General features: G+C 46.4%; 1 protein-coding gene across 1 annotated transcript in view; it reads right to left on the reverse strand.

The window, feature by feature from the left end:
• LOC126475430 (uncharacterized) overlaps window positions 1-21,178 on the reverse strand; it is a 122,924-nt gene that overhangs the window by 9,136 nt on the left and 92,610 nt on the right. The window contains exons 5-8 of the mRNA XM_050103280.1: window positions 11,648-11,967; window positions 9,500-9,736; window positions 6,776-6,939; window positions 1,376-1,698 (exon numbers count right to left, since the gene is read on the reverse strand). Of these exons, the coding sequence (XP_049959237.1) occupies window positions 1,376-1,698; window positions 6,776-6,939; window positions 9,500-9,736; window positions 11,648-11,967 (1,044 nt within the window). The remainder of the gene's footprint in view (window positions 1-1,375; window positions 1,699-6,775; window positions 6,940-9,499; window positions 9,737-11,647; window positions 11,968-21,178) is intronic.

Genomic DNA, 21,178 nt, shown 5'->3' on the forward strand with positions numbered 1-21,178 from the left:
CACGAGGAAAGTTTCCAACCGATTTCTCATACACAAACAGCAGTTGACCGGCGTTGCCTGGTGAAACGTTGTTGTGATGCCTCGTGTAAGAAGGAGAAATGCGTACCATCAGGTTTCCGACTTTGATAAAGGTCGGATTGTAGCCTATCGCGATTGCGGTTCATCGTATCGCGACATTGCTGCTCGCGTTGGTCGAGATCCAATGAATGTTAGCAGAATATGGAATCGGTGGGTTCAAGAGGGTAATACGGAACGCCGTATTGGATCCCAATGGTCTCGTATCACTAGCAGTCGAGATAACAGGCATCTTATCCGCATGGCTGTAACCGATCGTGCAGCCACGTCTCGATCCGTGAGTCAACAAATGGGGACGTTTGCAAGACAACAACCATCTGCACGAACAGTTCGACGACGTTTGCAGCAGCATGGACTATCAGCTCGGAGACCATGGCTGCGGTTACCCTTGATGCTGCATCACAGACAGGAGCGCCTGCAATGGTGTACTCAACGGCGAACGTGGGTGCACGAATGTCCAAACGTCATTTTTTGGGATGAATCCAGGTTCAGTTTACAGCATCATGATGGTCGCATCCGTGTTTGGCGATATCGCGGTGAACGCACATTGGTAGCGTGTATTCATCATCGCCATATTGGCGTATCACCCGGCGCGATGGCATGGAGTGCCATTGGTTACTCGTCTCGGTCACCTCTTGTTCGCATTGACGGCACTTTGAACAGTGGACGTTACATTTGAGATGTATTACGACCCGTGGATCTACCCTTCATTCGATCCACGCGAAACCCTACATTGCAGCAGGATAATGCACGACAGCATGTTGCAGGTCCTGTACGGGCCTTTCTGGATACAAAAAATGTTCGACTGCTGCCCTGGCCAGCACATTCTCCAGATCTCTCACCAACTGAAAACGTCTGGTCAATGGTGGCCGAGGAACTGGCTCGTCACAATACGCCAGTCGCTACTTTTGATGAACTGTGGTATCGTGTTGAAGCTGCATGGGCAGCTGTACCTGTACACGCCATCCAAGCTCTGTTTGACTCAATGCCCAGGGGTATCAAGGCCGTTATTACGGCCAGAGGTGGTGGTTCTGGGTACTGATTTCTCAGGATCTATGCACCCAAATTGCGTTAAAATGCAATCACATGTCAGTTCTAGTATAATATATTTGTCCATTGAATGCCCGTTTATCATCTGCATTTCTGTAGCAATTTTAATGGCCAGTAGTGTACCTAGTGTATGCGATACTACTTGCATTTGCGTATGTCAACATCGCTATCCAGTGACATTTGTGACCTCACTGTACGTGTGTTGGGATACTTGTGATGAGTGCGTTAGACGGCTGTTATGGCAGCTGACCTGTGCGGGCGATGACGATGCAGGCGGAGCCGATGAGGAAGACGGCGCGGCTGGAGAGGCGGTAGCGCGGGCAGGCGCCCTGCAGCGAGAAGGCGACGCGGCCCAGCACGTCGCAGGCGGCGCCCACCGTGAGGCAGGCGGCGGCGCCGCGCGCGCCCAGCGCCTGGCCCTGCCCCGCCGCCGACGCCAGGAACAGCGGCAGCAGCGTCGAGAACGTGAAGTCCGAGTAGAACGCCAGCGACACGCCCAGGTTGAGGTTCGTGTACACCGGGTCGCGCAGCAGGCCCAGGTCCAGGAAGTCGTGCACCGACCGCCACAGGCGCCTGTCGGACGTACAAAGAAACTGGAATAGGCATGCATATTAAAAAACAGAAATATGCAAACAGGCATATACGGCGCTGCGGTCGGCAGAATGGCCGAGCGGTTCTGGACGCTACAGTCTGGAACCGCGCGACCGCTACAGTCGTAGGTCGAATCCTGCCTCGGGCATGGATGTGTGTCATGTCCTTAGGTTAGTTAGGTTTAAGTAGTTCTAAGTTCTAGGGGACTGATTACCTCAGAAGTTAACTCCCATAGTGCTCAGAGCCATTTTGCGGTCGGCAACACCTATGTGAGACAACAAGTTGGGGGGTTGGGGGGGGGGGGGGTTGCGTTGTTTTGGGGAAGGAGACCAGACAGCGAGGTCATCGGTCTCATCGGATTAGGGAAGGATAGGAAAGGAAGTCGGCCGTGCCCTTTGAAAGGAACCATCCCGGCATTTGCCTGGAGCGATTTAGGGAAATCACGGAAAACCTAAATCAGGATGGCCGGACGCGGGATTGAACCGTCGTCCTCCCGAATGCGAGTCCAGTGTTTAACCACTGCGCCACCTCGCTCGGTAAGACAACAAGTGTCTGGCGCAGTTGTTAGATCGGTTACTGCTGCTATAATAGCAAGTTATCAAAATTTAAGTGAGTTTGAATGTGGTGCTATAGTCGGCGTATGAGTGATGGGACACAGTATCTCCGAGGTAGCGATGAAGTGGGGATTTTCCCGCACGAGTGTACCGTGAATATAAGGAATCCGGTACAACATCAAATCTCCGACATCGCTGCGGCCGGAAATAGATTCTGCAAGAACGGGATCAACGACGACTGAAGAGAATCGTTCAATGTCACAGCAGTGCAACCCTTCCGAAAATTGCTGCAAATTTCAATGCTCGGCCATCAACAAGGGTCAGCCTGCAAACCATTCAACGAAACATCATCGATAGGGGCTTTCGGAGCCGACGCCACACTCTTGTACCATTGATGACTGCAGGACTTTACGCCTCGCCCGAACCCGGGAACCCGGGCGCAGGAAGCGAGAACGCTACCGCACGATCTGAATGCATGGACCCTGCGTGACAGCAGGGGACTGTTCAAGCTGGTACAGACTCGGTAATGGTGTGGGGCGTGTGCAGTTGGTGTGATATGGGTACCCTGATACGTCTAGATACGACTCTGACAGGTGACACCTACACAACTGTTCTGTCTGATCACCTGCGTCCAGTCACGTCCACTGTCCATTCTGACGGACTTGTGCAATTCCAGCAGGACAATGCGACACCCCACACGTCCCGAGCTTCTAGAGAGCGGCTACAGGAACACTCATCTGAGTTTAAACACTTCCGCTGGCCACTTAAGTACCCCGACATGAACATTATTGAGTGTTTCTGGGATGCCTTGCAACGAGGTGTTCAGATGAGATCTCCACCCCCACGTACTCTTACGGTTTTATGGATAGCCCTGCAGGATTCATGGTGTCAGTTCCCTGCAGCATTACTTCAGATATCAGTCGAGCCCATGTCACGTCGTGTTGCGGCACTTCTGCGTGCTCGCGAGGGTCCTAACGATATTAGGCAGGTGAACCAGTTTGTTTGGCTCCTCAGTGTATTTACTAAATACTGTTATGATTCCGGGGCAATGTCAATACGAGCAAGAACTTTGTTATACTGTTAGGATTCCGGGGAAATGTCAATACGAGCAAGAACTTTGTTATACTGTTTTGTATTTTAAAAATATTTACCCACTGCTTTGCTTCATAGCTTTTATGTGATTCACAAATATCACCTTCAATCTGGTGTTAAAATATACTTGTTTATTATACATCAGAATTAACGTTGTCCACCCCCTCGTACTCTTACGGATTTGTAGGCAGCCCTGCAGGAGTAATGGCGTCAGTTCCCTCCAGCACTACTTCAGACGTCCACAGATCGTGGTCAAGTGGCTAGTATTGCTGACTCTGGATCACGTGGTCCCGGGTTCGATTCCCGGCCGGGTTGGGGGATTTTCTCTGCCCGGGGACTGGGTGTTTGTGTTGTCCTCATCATCATCATTCGTGAGAATGGCTAAATTGGACTAAGTAAAGAAACTGGACTGTGAAAAAATTGGGACTTAACATGGGCGCTGATGAACGCGCAGTTGAGCGCCCAACAAAACCAGACATCATCAAAAACTACTTCAGACATTAGTCGAGTCCACGCCACGTGCTGTTGCAGCACTTTTGCGTGCTCGCGGGGGCCCTACACGATATTAGGCAGGTGTACCAGTTTCTGCGGCTCTTCACCATAGTCATGTGTCCATAGCTGTAGTCTGCAAGCCACCTCATAGGTAGCGGTAGACGGTGCTTAGAAGTCACTACTACTGCTTCCCTCTCTCCCCCTTTCCATTTCCATTACGAATTGTGTGTGGGAAGGGTAGTCACTACACCGACCAGCACAAAAACCGACCAGCATTGTCGAGGTGAAGCGGTACTCCATGTCAACCACTTGCATGCCAGTGATATAAGGGTGTCGCTACAATGATTGTCGTGGTACTCTGCGCCATAACAAAAATTTTTTTATGCCTGTAGTCATGAAATAATGACCCTTGGCTATGACAATGGATCCATCTGTGTTTTATTTTTATGTGTCACACTTCCAATTTCCTGCCTGCACACTTCCACGAGTGTGTGATTGTATGAAGTTTGAATGTAGTGGGATATAGAAAGGTGAGGGACTAGCAAAAGATACAATATAGTGGGCTTCGTCAAAGTATAACCTGTGGGAATACTAAGCAAAGAGATTGCCTGTACGCTTAAGAAAAGATCAATAGAGACGAGGGTAGAGGGTGTGAGGTGGCTGCAGCCAATACGAGAGTTTCCCTCCGGGCAGTTTGAACAAGGAGACATGCCTCCGGAGGTCCGTCATGCTGAGCCACTACTAGATGAGCTGGCCCGAGATGTGGACGCTGCTGCGCTTTGGGGTATAAAAGGTATAAATCTGAGTTATATCATCGTAGATAACTTTCGAAGTGAGCTGCTTAGTATCAGTTTAGTCAGGGAAGTGTCAGAACACGGTTTAATTATAATAATTTTGATGGTCTCAAGTAACCGGTAAATTGTGTTAATTACCATTGAGCATGAGTGCTCACCATCATCTTCGCACTCACAACGCGTTAGGTTGCGAGAGAGGAATGTGAGCGACACACGACCGTGCCTGCAGCACCAGCCAGTCTGAGTGCTGCTTTTAGGTGGTTTCCAACCGCAAGTAAGGACGCCGCCTCCAACCTGCGTATGTACGTTACAGGCCAAACTACTACGAGACCAGCCGAAGGGAACAACGAAGAACTGCCATCTTCAAACTGCCTGTCCCTCTGCTGCCATCTTTCCGACGTCCGCTACATTGTGGTGTCTACAGGCTTCCCCGACCTCATCCGAACCCAGGACACGCCAAATGGGAGTTCAGTGCCTCCTGACAAACAACAAAACGGCTCCAACCACCCAGTAGCTTTCATTCCTATACACAGCCCGCTACACTAGTGTGACTCTAATTCTTCCATTGTTTCTGGCTGTTAACAGCTTCTCTTTCCCCTTCCCTGCAGTCTTCTATGGCAATACTAACGTGTTTATACACTCATCACTTCAAAGTAAGATTCTTACGCCCTTTTGAAATACTGATATGCGAGGAAGCGACAGCTACAATAATCCGTGTGACGCTAGGCTCTTTTCCTTGCTGTAAACTGTAACCAACACTCTGTCAACAGGGTAGGTCTCATTAATCTGAAAATCATCGATGAATACTCAACCGAAGAACCCGAAGGGCGAAACTGGCAGAATGGCGCTTCCGTCTGTCAGTCACAGTCAACAGTCGCGGTACTGTACTAACGTGGATTTTACAAAAAGGAGCCTAAACAGTAATAAATCGCAGCAGTAACAAAAATAAGATGCCAAATTTTTCACACTAAATATATTTCCTGAGGACCCTTACAGGTACGAAATATCAAATTATAAGACTGTTTAATTACAATTGTCTTGTAGCCTACATATATTTAGTGAAGTTTAAACATTTACCTTCAGGACCACGAAATGGCTAGTAAATAGCAGGACACGTAACTTTTTGCGAAAGCATTTCGTACGCCATCAACGTGACGTGAAGGTGTTTCGCTACACTGCTAGCCATAGCAGTTTATGAATACCGTCATAGCTTTGGATGAAGAGAGAACGGCCACAGGGCAAAAGCCATAAAACCGAACACAGAGCAGAAACCAGTTCTACAATTGTTACTACTTCAGATCCAGAAATATTGGACCTATAAGCATCAGAACCATCAACAAAGACGTCTTTAGAGGATGAAGTAATTGCATCATGCGAAATTATTCAGGGTATTGGAAAATCGAAAGAAGTGTAAGAACGTTAAAATCGTCAGATTCCTCGAAAAATTATTAAGTGACAAAGATAGTGCCTACCACAATATGAATAACACAACCATGGAAATATCGTACAAAGGAAGTTAGGAAAGACAAGCAAAGTTTAAAGAATATTGAATCCAAATTCCCACTGACTAAGAAACTGGGGAGGGAGATGGAAAGACTAAAGTAAGTTGCAAAGTATTTCTTTCCAGATGCATTGTAAATTATGTCATTTCATTTTTGAGCTTTAACTCTGCATATATTTTACGATCATTCCTAACTTTTAATGTTTCAGTAACGCTTCGGAAGCAAGAATGTCCTAGTCATTTCTTAAATTACGTAGAAAAAGAATTATAAAAAAATTTCTTACAGCAAACGCGACGTTGAGATGGCCGATTTTTTCGCCACCTGGGGTGGTCGTGTCGCTCTAGATGTGACTGAGTGTCGCGACTGTTCATACAAAACTGTGGTACATTTGCATATGATAGTGGCAACTCTTCCCCCTCCCCCCTTCCACGCCCCCCTCCCTCACACTCCCACGCCAACACCGACAACTGTTTCATTTTATGGGATACGCTACTCCAGACCGAATATTCCCTGGTTTCTGAGACAGGAATAGTGGAATAGTGGGATGCAAAGAGCCATGGAACTAGGTGGACACACAGAAGAGATATCACGGGTAAGTTAGGCGTGCCGTTGGCGGAGTCCTTACCTACAGGAGAAGCGGCGAGGCGACCTCGGGTGGCCGCTGGCGTCCGCGGTGGGCACCATGACGGCCAGGGCGCCGACACTCACCACGGACACCTGGGAGGCCGTTCTGCGCAGGCGCGCGCCGCGGTCCCCCGCTGCCGCCTCTGCGTCCTCTGCCACCTGGTCCTGCGGACAAAACACATCACTACTCTCCACTTACCATAAATGGTTGCAGAAAATAAACAAAGGCAACAGATACGAGCGGCGTTAAATAGTAATGCAACACATTCCTTTTCTCAGCCTATTTCGGTTGAAAGAATACAGAATTTATTGTGGAACATGGTAGAATATTCCCGCTTCAATTCCAATGGTTTCGTGAAGTTCAAGTAGGCGCCGCTATTCGTGGCCTTCAAAACGGCATCTGTAACGGAGGTGCATTCCAAGCAGAGAGCTGTCACTGAGTTTCTTTTTGGTGGAAAACCATCTCAGGCATTCAGAGGCGCTTGCAGAATGTCTACGAAGACCTGGCAGTGTACAGAAGCACAGAGAGTCCTTGGGCGAGGCGTACAGCTGTGAGTCCTGCAATGGTGGAACTTCTCAACTGGACGTCTCTGTTGGTAATGCTGACACATTCATCCACCAGCCGAGGTTCTCAAAGTTGAGTACCTGCTGGATTCCTTCCCATCTAACAGACGACCATAAAGAGCAACGACTTTGATCCAATGAAGGATAGACTCCCCAGGAAGCAGTACGTGGAAGCAGTACGTGGATGATGAGGACGTTACTGGTGCAGCAAGACGTTGGCTCCAACGTAGACCAGCAGAGTGGTACACCATACAGGCACTCCCAGTGAGGTGGCATAAGGCCGTCACATTAAACGGAGATTATGTTGATTATGGAATAATATGATGTACTGGAATCCTGAATAAAACCAACCTACTTTCAGAAAAATGATGTGTTGCATTACCTATTGAACGCCCTTCATAATTCATCCCCAGGAGACATCTCTATAAGTGCGGGCAACACGGCCTCTAGAGTTGATAATGTCCTCAATTTGGCGACATAGAGAGTCAAAAACAAAAACTTCCGTCCACTGTATCCAGCTGAAGCTGCTCATTCCTCATTAGATCTATACAGCGTCCAAATTTCGGGACTGCTGACTACTGAAATCTATGACTGTTCTAAATAGTCCTAGATATTTTCTGTGGGATTAAAATCGAGTGATTTAGCTAGGCAATTCTGATGCACAGGGTGGCTGAAGAATGTAGGAAGGCCTGTGAATCTGGCTGTTGTTATCTTGGAAGAGAGGAGTGTCCACAGCACAGCTCATCATGCAGATGTAGAAGAAAGCACAATACTTGGTCACTGAGAAAGATGAAACAAACATTCTGGTTCATGTTCACAACAACCTAAATGAGTAGGCGCATTTCAGGGTACAAAAAGAAGCAAAAAAATCTCATACCAACCTACGCCTCATTGGACCATTGGTGCATTTGACGCCAAGCATCATTTGAAAAGTGGCAAAATGTCGACTTGGTCAACGCCACGTGCCTCCAATGAAGTGCTGTGCGGTTTCTGAGTGATCTGGCCCACTGAATACGTGCAGCTTTATGTGCTGATGTGGCCTATGGGTGTCTGCAATGTACTCGACTTAAATATAGATTGCATGCAGATGGCACTGCAATGTTCGCGCCGTATCTGGATCAGGTGGACTTGCAGTCACTGACAGCACCAATTGCTATCTAGTTTGAAATCGATCGTCATTGACAAGAGGCGACATTCGTGTACAGTCCCTGTCAGTTAAGATATAAAGGAAATGTTTCCGTTCGATGGCCGTAGAGTCCAGAATCGGTATGCCAATCAGGCAAAATCGTCGTGAGCACTGATGCAATCATGCGACCAGCACACCAGATTGAAGACACCCATTTGGTAAAACACCATGACCTGTTGTGTGAAGAAATCCGTAACTCTTGGCAGCACATACTCGTCCGACAGGAATCGCTGACCTTTCAAGGACTTTTTTAAAGGACCGAAGGCTAGATAATCGCGCGGCGAGAGATAAGGACTATAAGGCGGATGCTCGAGTGTCTTCCACTTGACTGTGGCTGACCTCCTAGGTTGACCGGTGTCGAATCATGACCAGCACGGAACTTTGTGCACCACTCCCCAACGGTGCTGCCCCGTACACATTATTCATTCTCCGCTGGATGTCTATCGGTGTTCGTCCTTCAGCAGCGAAGAAAGGAATATCGTCACGTCTGGACGCACTTGGTAATAGCGTCGCCATAGTTGAAGACTGTGATGGAAGATGAGCACACGTGGGGCTCCTCTGGCTCGATGACAGGGCGGGAGACGTGGAGGGCAGTGGTGACCACACGAGGCCTGGTCACGGCGTCCCAAGCACCACAAAGCAACCGGAAGTCGACCGGAAGGGGTAGTCAGGGAAGAAATAGTTAAAATCGTGAAGTACTGTCGTGTGTGACAGCAGCGGTAGGTAGCGGAGACAGGAAACAGAAAACAAGACAATGCGGTAGCAGGAGCTGCGCCTTCCAGGGGCTTGAACGAATGCAAGAGTGTGTTAGAAGTGCCTCTCGATACCCAAGGGGCCAATCACGCCAGGTACATTCCAGCTGAGCGGTGCATCGCGGAAAACCCCTAGTTCGGCCATGGAAGCGGGTCCCCTTGCTTTACGATCACGAAATCTCAGTCAGCGCTCGGCACGGCTTTCGACCGTTGGGCAGCTTACCGTCGGGGCGTCGACGTCGTCGTCGCCGTCGCTGTCGCCGTCGGCGCCCCGGCCTGGGTCCAGCAGCAGCCGCCGGCTGTTCTCGCGGTCCTCCTGCCGCGGCGCCTGGTGGTGCTTGCCGGACAGCTGCTCCGCCACCAGCTTCCCGTTGGCCACCAGCTGCTGGTCGGACACTTTGCCTCCCTCGGACAGCAGGTCGCCGCACAATTTGCCGTCCGACACAGGGGACTGCAGCTCCTGCGCACCACAGCAACTTCATAATCAACAATTCTCAGTCATATCATCATTACCTTCTGGCCTCTACAGGCAGTGTGTATCTGACCAGAAAAGTATGTGGTTCTCAATAAACAGACATCGTTAGTCGTTTACAACATTTAGCCAGTTAGTATAATAGTTGTTGGAATAATTTTTGAATGAGAGAGAAGTAACTATACTTCATTGTGCATAGATTCTGTGATTTTGAATGGGACTGTCCTGGTTTAACAATGCATGAAAAAAATGGTTCAAATGGCTCTGAGCACTATGGGACTTAACTTCTGAGGTCATCAGTCCCTTAGAACTTAGAACTACTACCCATGCCTGAGGCAGGATTCAAACCTGCGACCGCAGCGGTCGCGCGGTTCCAGACTGTAGCGCGTAGAACCGCTCGGCCACCCCGGCAGGCCAATGCATGAAACTCAAAATTAAAAAGAAACCGGACTTCGTGCCAAGCATCTAATACTAAATAAAATGTATTGTTATTTTTAGTAAGATTTTTAATAAGCTTAGTTCACAAGGACATTGATTAAAGTATGAAGCCTACTGTCATTTTAAATTGATGTCCTCATGAGGAAACCTACCATTAATTTTCGAAGTTTCGCTACGAGTTTGTGCACAGCTGTATGAGCGCATACCACGAAGGGACTTTAAAAAAAAGTTCCACATTATTATGACATTTATTGAGAGTTGCCAATCCAGTTGAGAATCTGTGGGGCCACGTCGGTCAGGCTGTTTGAACCGTGGATCGTCAACAGAGAAATCTAGCCCAGCTGGCCACGGCACTGGAGTCTGCACGGCTCTAAATCCTAGTGGTTCGTACCAAAACCTCAACTGACAATCTTCCTGCACGCCTCGCAGTGCTCTGTGCTGCAAAAGATTGTTATTCTGGCTTATGACAGGTAGTCACATTAACTTTACTGGACAGTGCATCTGTCACAGAGAGCTGCAACTCTAATCACTTATATAACCACCAATTGTGTCTGTGTGTAGTAAGTTACGTTGACATCTGTCCATGACTTCTCGGAGCATCACTTCTGACAAGAATGTTTACGCGGTCGAAACAATAACTTTAGGAAGATGTGGTGCAGAAGAATCAGAGAAAGAGAGAGGAAAATATGAAGGGAAATACTGGAGCCTAAAAGAGGTGCTGACAGATGGATGCAAAGAAGTAGGAACCGACTGTCTGGGAGAATGATGTCAATATTAGAGGAAATGAGACTGAAAAGGGCAGCTTTTTCTGAAATATCATCATGATGAACATGATAAAATGAGGGAAAAGGATTGTGAGGACAGCTTGTAGGTTAAGAAGAAAGACATGAAACACCTGCCTTGTTTATTTCGCAATGGACTGATTGGAATTGGGGATCAAGGGGCAGCGATAGGAAAATTGGAGAAGCGAGTACAAACCGACTGGTTAAGCAGAGATCAACAATACAGGAAGAGCAAGGTGAAGGGTAGAGAATCACCAGTGGAGCAGACAAGAAAAGAGGAGGAGAGGAGAGAGAGGAAGAGTTTCTGGAAGAAGGAGTTACGTGTATCTTAGAGAAACCACAACGTAAGAAGACGAAGTATACGGAGAGCTCTGCCTTCCTGGCCACAGACCACCATATCATCTATATCAGCTAACACTCCCTGCATCACTTGGTTGCAGGACGGAGGGGCGTACCGGTCAGCGCACTGCTCTCCCGGTCAACGTCATGTTAACAAACTGGGAGCTGCTACTATTCGGTCAAGTAGCCCCTCAATTGCCACCACAAAGCTGAGTAGATCCCGCACAAGTCTTTCCACAAAAGAAAAATCCTCGGCAGAAATGGGAACTGAATCCGGGTACTCCGCATAGCACCCATTTACACTGTCCAACTGGCAATGGAAGAAGCGAGGCGCGCTCACCCTGTCGTCGTCGCCTGCGGCTGCGTCGCCAAGGCTGGCCCTGCGCCGGCGGCAGCAGGCGGGCAGCGCGGAGCTGGGCGCGCTGGCGAGCGGCAGGTAGGCGAGCGCGCCGGCCACGGCGAGCAGCGAGAGGCCGGCCACGGCCGCCTGGGCCGCGCGGAAGCCGCGCCACGCCGCCAGCCGCTCCACCAGCAGCGGGTACACCATCACGCCGGCCGACAGCACCGTCTGCGTCGCGCCCATCACCGGCACGCGCCGCTCGCTGAAGTACGTGTTGAAGCTCGTGTACGATGCGGGCAGCATCAGCCCCAGGCCCACTCCTGTCGCGCAAAACACTCCGTGTCAGCTACCCTCCCTCCGAGATGCTCCACACTCAAATTTTCTTTTGGCAAGTATCGAACTCCCATTAACACATACAAATAAACACATCAGGCAGAAAGGCAGTCACCCTGGGGAGCCGTCACGGTGATACTATCCAACACTATCTTCAGTTGTGATGATAATTCCGCTAGCAGAAAGACGTCAGGTTTCTGCTCCTAAGACGCATCCGAGGGAAGTCAACCACTGATAACTAGTCTTTTCCGCGCGACTTCGCATGCATACACGTTCATCTGCCCACTCCTTCCTGCCTCCCCCCCCCCCCCCCCCCATATCTTGTTCACCTTATCCTCCCACCTCTATCTGTCCATTTCCTTCTCCCCACACTCTACACCCCTTCATGTCCTCCTCATCCCTCTCTTTGCGCATTTTCTCTGTGCCCTGACTATAACAATATCTTCATCCCCTCCCTCTGTCCACATCCTCCTCCCCCTCTTTCTTCCCATCCCCCCCTTCCCTCTTCCTTTCCCACCTGCCCAGGAGGCATGTACAACTTCCAGCTGCCTCCTACATCTCGACCTCTCTATGTCCATCATGTGCTGCCCTCTTTTTGTCTAGGCCTCATCCCCCCTCCCTGACTATATCCTCTTCCCCCTCTCTCTACACATCTCCTCCTGCCACTCCTCGCCCATCTCTCTCCCTATCTCACCTGCCCCTCTCTTTCTGTCCATCTTATCTTCCTAGTCCCTCTCTCCATCCATCTCCTCTTCCCTCACCTCTCTGTCTATTCCTCCCATCTTTCTCTGTCCATTTCCTCCTTCTGCTCTTCCTGTCTATCTCCTCCTCCTCTCTCTTCATCCACCTCTTCCACCCACTCTCCTCATCCATTTCATCTGCCCCCTCCACACCCTACCTCTCTCCTCCCGCTAGCCTTTCCCTATACCTTCTCCTACCCACATCACCCTACTCATCTCCTACTACTCTCTCTCCCCATTTACCTCCTACTGTCACACTCTCCCTATCCATCTCCTACTCCCCCTCTCCTACTCCATCTGCTTCTCCCTCTCCCTCTGCCCTATCTCATTCCCCCTCTTCCTGTCAAGCACCACCTCCTTCTCTCCCCATCCATCTCCTCCATCGCTCTCTGTTCCCTAAACTGCCTCCTCTCTGTCCATCCTCTCTTGTCCCCTCTCTGTGCCACTCAACCTTCACCCATCCTGCCCGTTCACACAAAGGGCAGCCTGCCTGAAAAAAAAAAAAAAAAAAAAAAAAAAAAAAAAAAAAAAAAAAAAAAAAAGTTCAAATGGCTCTGAGCACTATGGGACTTAACATCTGAGGTCATCAGTCCCCTAGAACTTAGAACTACTTCAATCTAACTAAACTAAGGCCATCACACACATCCATGCCCAAGGCAGGATTCGAACCTGCGACTGTAGCGGTCGCGTGGTTCCAGACTGAAGCGCCTAGAACCGCTCGGCCTCAACGGCTGGCGGCAGCCTGCATATCAACAGCTTGAAAACTATTTCTCACCCCTGACTTGTAGGTTGCTCTGCCAAGCAACTCCATAAAGTAAGGCTGATACTACTTCAACACAACACAGCTGTTGTGTAGGCCAGCCTGCAGGCTTACTCTGCTCCTATTGGAGCTAGGAGGTTATAAAGCCCACAAAGCTGATACAATGCATGCTGTTTCTTCGCTGGATTTGTCTGAAATCGGTCAAGGGCATGCACACACACACACACACACACACACACACACACACACACACACACACACACACACTGTTTTATATGCATAACAGATTACATACAGAGAGCTACCAAACAGCAATGATATTGAGACACTTCATCCGTTATTCAAAGGATTCCTACACATTTCATTTGGGATTATGACAGTGTGATTTAGCAGACCAATCAAGTTGCAATAGGCCGCCAGAGTATTAATCAAACGAGCAATGTATATGTACAGCCCTGTGCATACAGATTTTGTTATCTTGGAAGATGGGAGTGTCCACAGCATACTCTGTACGCTTATCTAGAAGAAAAGGCAACAGTTGCTCAATGTGGATGTTGAAAAAAACGACCTAGTTCATGTACACAGTAATCTGATTGAGTGGGCCCAAACAGTCTTAAGAAAAACAACCCTAACACCAGCCTGAACTATACCCTCCCCACAGCGCGTGTTAGATGCCTCGTTTGGCTATCGGTGCACCCGCACCTTGGTTCGTTTGAAAAAACACAAAACCTCAATTTGTCGGATTGCACTACACGCCTCCAGACCCCTCCTCTCCAGTTTCTGCATTATTTGGCCACTGAAGACGCGCGGCGTTATTTGCTGCTGCAAAGTAGCTCGAAACGTCCACTGCATGCATTTCAGTCCACATTGTTCGCTTGGAAACTGGTTGACATCAAACCGCACTCACTGAGAGCAGAAGTTACTGTCGGTCTGCATTCAGTTGACATTAACTCGTCTCCAGTCGCTGTCGGTTAGGCTCCTTTTATGACCACTGTTCTTATACCATGTTACTTGTCTGCGAGAAGTGTATCATTCCTTGTAGACAGCTTGGGCTGTCCGCCTTAATACACCAACAAATCAGACAACTTCCTCCATATGCACGTCAAAACACGATAATTCCTTTCTGCTTTTCTCTCATGTCTGCATGTTAATGTTACTGCGCCGATTCCATCTAACAGACTGGCACATTTACACTATTTTATTGCGATGGTTTACGTCAGTGGTGATCTCGTGACCACCTGCAATCGGTCCCGCACCATCTACAGTGCTGCAAAGAACCTTTACAGGAGCATTTTGTATTCCGTCTTTTTATCTGCCCGACTGTTAAAAACTCTTTTTTCCAGGAACGAGTAGATGTATCAAGTGAAATTTATGTCACATACTAAGGTCTACGGCACTTTGGTGGCGTAAATAATTGAGGCTTCTAAGTCGGTGCCATTTATGTCAAATATTTTAATGCAAACTTACTCATTAAAACATATACGATACTTACAGTTGCTGTAGAATCATGAAATTTGGCGAAAAGCAAGGTTTCACTGTGCAGGTAAAGGGGAAAAAAAGAAATTGTTAATTTTTAACTGTAGCACACCAAAAAACTATTTTGTTTGTAGTTTGTTATCCGACTTCAAACTTTAAATTAAAACATTCTTGAAAGTCTTGGAATCTCAGGGGCCGATATCTTTCTTACTCGCACCTGCCAATTTTTTGTTGAGAGACGGACTGGTATCTTATCCAATAAGCTTGGATTCCCAAATACTTATGTTTTGACCTCGTTGTTCTATCCACAGGTTCTCTTGATGTCTGATTTTATTTTAATATTGCATTTGCAATGAAACATTCATAATGAGTTTTTATTTTACACTTGAAGTTCGATAAAAAGTTATGAATGAGAGAAACATAGGAGAAAATTCTAGGATGTCTTTGTCTTAACAAGGAGAAATAGGTTTATAAAAGTCTATGCTGCTATGAAGTCTTCAAGAAAGAAATTACAAGCATACCTTTACTGTACGTTAATATTACAATGCTACCTTCAAATGGCGCAAGTTATCCAGCGTAGTTGAGACATATTTTTTGTAATACAAGCGTACGTTTTTGCCTGTACATAGCTGTAAATGTGAGTTATAAATCCTCAGCGATCAAGTACATATATTCTGCAGAAAATCTGGTTAGTCTAATTTTAATTTTATCAATGAACATTCGATTTCACCTTCTACACGTAGATGTACACTAATAACAAATCTCGAAGGGCTTTTCTTTGTCTTGTAATAGAGTTTCTACAACTTTCCTTTTTCTGGAGCTGGTTAATTTTGAAGTCACTAGATATTAAATTCTTATGGATATGTCTCTGCATCTTCTTCATTCGTAATATGTCACCCGTACTCCTTCGTGAATACGAGGGTTGTGCAGAAAGTACGTTCCGCTCGTCGTTAAATGGAAACCACTGGGAAAATCCGGTAAAGCTTTGCATAGATGTGTTGGGCAGTGTCTCGTAAGTCCCATAGTGCTTAGAGCCATTTGAACCATTTTTGAATAGCGTCTCCCGCCAAGTACGAGGGCCTGGTTAGAGATTTCGCCTTTGTCAGGCAGCCCACATGACACAACTGTCGAGCAGTTCCTTCTTCATGCCAATTCTCGGCCGCACACTGCAGGGGCAATCAAGAAGCTCCTGCAGCGTTTCCGATGAGAAGTGTTTGATCACCCACAATACAGTCCGTGATTGGCTCCCCCTGAGTCTCATCTGTGCTCACAAAAACCGCTGGCTATGAAGACAAAATTTTTCCACAGACAATGAGCTGCAGATCAGTGCCGGCCGGGGTGGCCAAGCGGTTAAAGGCGCTACAGTCTGGAACCGCGCGACCGCTTCGGTCGCAGTTTCGAATCCTGCCTCGGGCATGGATGTGTGTGATGTCCTTAGGTTAGTTAGGTTTAAGTAGTTCTAAGTTCTAGGGGACTGATGACCTTAGAAGTTAAGTCCCATAGTGCTCAGAGCCATTTAAACCATTTTGAAGCAGACCAGTGCAGACAACTGGCCGAAAGTACACGCGGCTGCTTTCAATGAAGAGGGTATTGGAAAGTTGAAACAACACTACGACAGAACTCCAAGTTGGAGCGGCGACTATGTAGTGAAATAGGTGGAAGGGGTACCTAACTGTTGGAAATAAAATGTGTCTGGTTTTCACTGTGGTTTCCATTTCGCGACCTATCGGAACCTACTTTCTGGACAAACCTCGAGTTACGATGGCACCCACAAATTTTCTATACCAATGTGAAATTGGTTGACTGTTCAGTTGGTTCTTATGGTACTTTGGCCTGGGGCATGGTTGTAAGTGTACACCACAATTTTTTATCAAATTTTATCGACACGTAACATGATCATAACAACAAATAACTCGAGCTATAGACGAAGGAAAGAACCTGACAACTTCTGGGGTGGCATAAAAATAGTCGTCACATTTGTATAATTTATCATACTCGCAATAAAAAACAGAGTTCCTACATTTGTTGAAGACGTTGTACCTGTTGATGGAAAATTAAAGGGGACTGTTTTCAAAGGTATTACTATGAAAATGTCTTGTATGCGCTGGAATTTCTAGTAAATCCGAATTTTGGAACTTTGCCCGCAAATACACAGGGAAAATTAAAGTATCTATACCGTGTCTCAAACCTAATTTCGCGAACTTGCTGATATATAACTTCAGACGACTTACGAACGTAATTTGTTCGTTATTATCGCTTCCACACAGCAGTGTGCTAGGCAACGCGCCAAGACTGTTTACACAAAATGAGGCATGTAGATCCAAGCACGATTCATGTTGCTGCAAGCACTGCTCATACGAAAACACTGGTGTAATCCGTAATGCTGTTATAAATGGAAACGTAGATCAGAATCAAGGAAAAAAGTATTTCTTGTTTCAGTAGAGAACGAGTTAATATTAACTTCTCTTAGATTAGAAAATCCGCCCCGTAAGGTCAGTCGGCTGCGAATCGGCCGAAAAGCTACGAGGTAACTGACACGCTATGATTTTTCTTTTTCCTTTCTTTTCAGTTCGTAACTTAGAGTTACACTGGAAGTCATTACGGAGCAAACAGGTAACTTCGTGTGGCAAGAGAGAGACAAGGCAGTTACTGTGGTGTTGTTAAGGAAATTATAACTCTGGCCTTCAGTGCTTTATGGAAGTCTTGGAGTATTATATCAGTACAACTGTATCCACGTTGAAACTTCCTGGCAGGTTAAGACTATGTGCCGGACCTAGACCCGAACTCAGGGCCTTTGGCTTTCGCTGGCAGAAGTGAAGCTGTGAGGACGGGGCGTGAGTCGTGCTTGGGTAGCTCAGTTGGTAGAGCACTTAAGACAGGACCGGCGAGAGGTTCCACTGCTTGTCTCCGTGCTTGCCAAACCCTACCTTGGACACCAAGGTCACCGGATCTCTCTGTAGTTGAGAACGTTTGGTGCGTTTTGGGCAGGGCCCTCCAACGAGCTCGAGATTCTGACGAGATAACGTGCCAATTTGACAAAATTAGCACGATATCCCTAAGGAGGACATCCACATCTCTATCAATGAATGCCAAGCCGTATAACTCCTTTCATAAGTGGTACATGAGGACCAACGCGCTACTGAAATTCTCAATTTGTTTAGTCATTCTCTTGAATACATCATCCAATTTTTTGAAATTGTAATAGTTTGTTTGTCTGTATATGCTCATCACATCTACCGATTTCCGTCCCATTCCCATAATCTTTCTAAGTGTGTCGCTTTTTTTTTCTTTGGTCCTAGTACGTCTATACAAATTCGGTACAAAATACAGTACCATGTCTCACAACGACGAAAACCATAGAAAACGCCGGAAACAAAATTTTGGCCGACTCTATCGCGCATTGCTTCATCTGATTATAAAATCGGTCCCTGGATTGAAATACCGACCAGGAAACATCATGTATTGTTAGGTACACTATCGCCAAGGTCCAACAACCTTTTCGAATAATGACTGATTCTAGCTACTCAGTTAAGTCCTAAAGATCATGTCAACTGTTCATTCCTAGCTGCCTGAAGTCAGAGACTTTTGAGTCAAAAGAAGGTACAGAAACTTGGATTGTTTGGTCCAACAGTTTCAGTCACGAGCAGGAAAAAATAACTTTTCCAAAAGTATTTATTCGTAAACTTCAGAAGTAAGCAATTTAGAGAAACAACGGGAAACCTAAATCAGTATGGCCGGATTGGGAATGGAACTGCCATCATCTCGCATACCAACCACGATGACGGAGGAAATGACGAGTCATGTCATGATTATACTACATGTATGTTTTGTTACCAAGACAATAACGAAGAAAAGCTATAACTTAAAGATGTAGAGAGACAATCCGTTACTAGATGATATTTATTAAAAGGGATTTGTGCATTGCTAGAAAGCTATAAAGATTTATTAGCGTTCCAGGAGAATAAATGCCATGACGCTACAACAGTTCTCGTAATATTCGTACCAGCGGAAGAAAGGCGAAGATGTTCCTGTTTAAAAGCCTCTGCCTGAAAAGTGGGATACCAGCTACCTCAGTCTACTTTCCTCAGCACCTTTAATAATCATCCTAAAAATTTTAACACGCGAACATTTTCGCGCTCTTTTTAACACGCGACTCATCTCTCACTCGCACAAGCTCCTTTAACTGTGTCTCGCTCACACTCACTAATCCACCACTGTAAGTAGCTAATACTCATCCACCTCAGTTGCCCTTTCTCACTTATTCATTCAGCTCAACTCATTGTCATTATCTTCTTTGTCTCTCTGACTGTCAGTGTTTGCTATCTCATAGCCACGAATTCCTTCTACTGACTCCTGACTCTCACTCACTCTCTCTCTCTCTCTTTTGCCCTGTCCAACTGCCACCACCTTATTCATTCCTTCACACTGCTGCGGTCTCTTCTCACTGTCACTGTCTCTCTTCCTCGTTGTCACTGTCACAGATTATGTCTCTCATAATCACTGGCTCTCACTCACTTCCACTTTCTCCTTCTTTTTATTCCTCTCCCACTGGCACTGTCTCCTTCACTTTTTTTCTAACACGATTCTGTCACCGTTAATTATGTTCTCCAGACACCGAGTCTCTCTCTTTCTCTCACACTGTCATTATCTTCTTCGCTCTTTCTATACCACAGCCACCGTCTACATTCTTCCAGTATTTGTCACTTTTCCATCGGTTTCCTACTGCACTGCCATTGTCTCTTTCTCTCTCAACATAAAAATGCGCAAATATGCTCACATGCCAAAATGTTTGGGAAAATTTTTGACAGTGCTGAAAAGATAGAGTGAGGCAGCTGGTACCCCACTTTTGAGTCAGTAAGTAGCCTTTTTTGTACTGCAATATTAGCATTTTCCCTGTTATATTACTGCATGCAAGTAACTTCATGCGCCAGTACTATGCTGACAGTCTGCTTGTGAGAAACTGATAAACGCAAAACTAATTTTCCACCTCAGACCGGATTTTATGTGCACAAAAATTTTGCATGTTCTTCAGTACTGCAACACAGGCTACCCAAAACGCTTCTGATGATAAAAGAGACATTTTACAGCGTACTTCTCAGTATTATGCTATTTTTTTCGCCTCGCATAGGATGTTACGTGGGTATTTTTTGTGTACAAATAGGCTAAATTTGAACCTCTGTATCTCAAAAAAGCATAAAAATATCAAAAAAATTTCGAAACAGTTCGAGATCCGGGTCTTAGGAATATATAGTAAAAATTACAGGCGTTTACTGTGTGTAACCTTCTTGGAGTCAGTGGTTCGGATTTGGTATCCAAACATCGTAGTTTTGGTGTGTTTCTCGATAACAGATAAAGATTTTTGAAATGGGGAGATGCCAATACTCGGTAAATACCTAGAGAACATATGTTGAAATTTGGGCAACGTTATGTGTTAGTTATTTAGATAAACCGCTGCTGTCGACGAAGAAATGGAGAAAAACTCTATTTCCGGATTTTCTCAGGAACCTCTTATGAACTAGGTAGTGCCTGTATTAGCCTTTTAGTGCGTACCGTAGACCACATCAAATGCAAAAAGATACAACCGTTCTGCTCCATTTGCCTGAGCTGGAGGCAGTGTATAAGTCGAACATGCGCTGTAGATTTAATTACGATGAGCCGATCCTTCTTCTTGGTATCAAAATTGCTCCTAGCCCTAGGGCTATCGAAAACACTTGACCCTGCCTTTTTCTGCAATCAATAGAACCCGAGGTAGAGCCCCGAAAAAATCTCGTTTTACACGTGGCGTTATTGACGTTGTTGGTAACGCACGCTGTCGCATTCTTGCCGATATTTAGATGCTGGCTTTATTCTGTTGTCCACAAGCCCCGAATTTTACGTGTAATTCACAATTAATTGAAGTACTGAATTTATTTGCATAATAAAACATTTCTTCTTCAACCTGTTTAGTGTTTGTAATTTTCGGAGCCAAATCACACGGGTTTAAAGTTATCTGATGTGCTCTCTCACTCATACCTCATTGTCTAGGCCAAATTTTAAAATTTACTTAGCAAACATACGTGGGTGATTTCTGGTTCATATCTTTGAATTCACCATAGCTTTCTATGTTATGATCATTGTTGATCCAAAGATCTTAATTAGACATCTGTACAATGTTCGTCCTAAGTGCTCTGTTTTACGGTTACAACCTTATTTCGAGAAGAATGCATTAAGTTTTGATACGTC

This window comes from Schistocerca serialis, chromosome 4 (assembly GCF_023864345.2).
Source record: "Schistocerca serialis cubense isolate TAMUIC-IGC-003099 chromosome 4, iqSchSeri2.2, whole genome shotgun sequence".
Lineage (NCBI taxonomy): Eukaryota > Metazoa > Arthropoda > Insecta > Orthoptera > Acrididae > Schistocerca > Schistocerca serialis.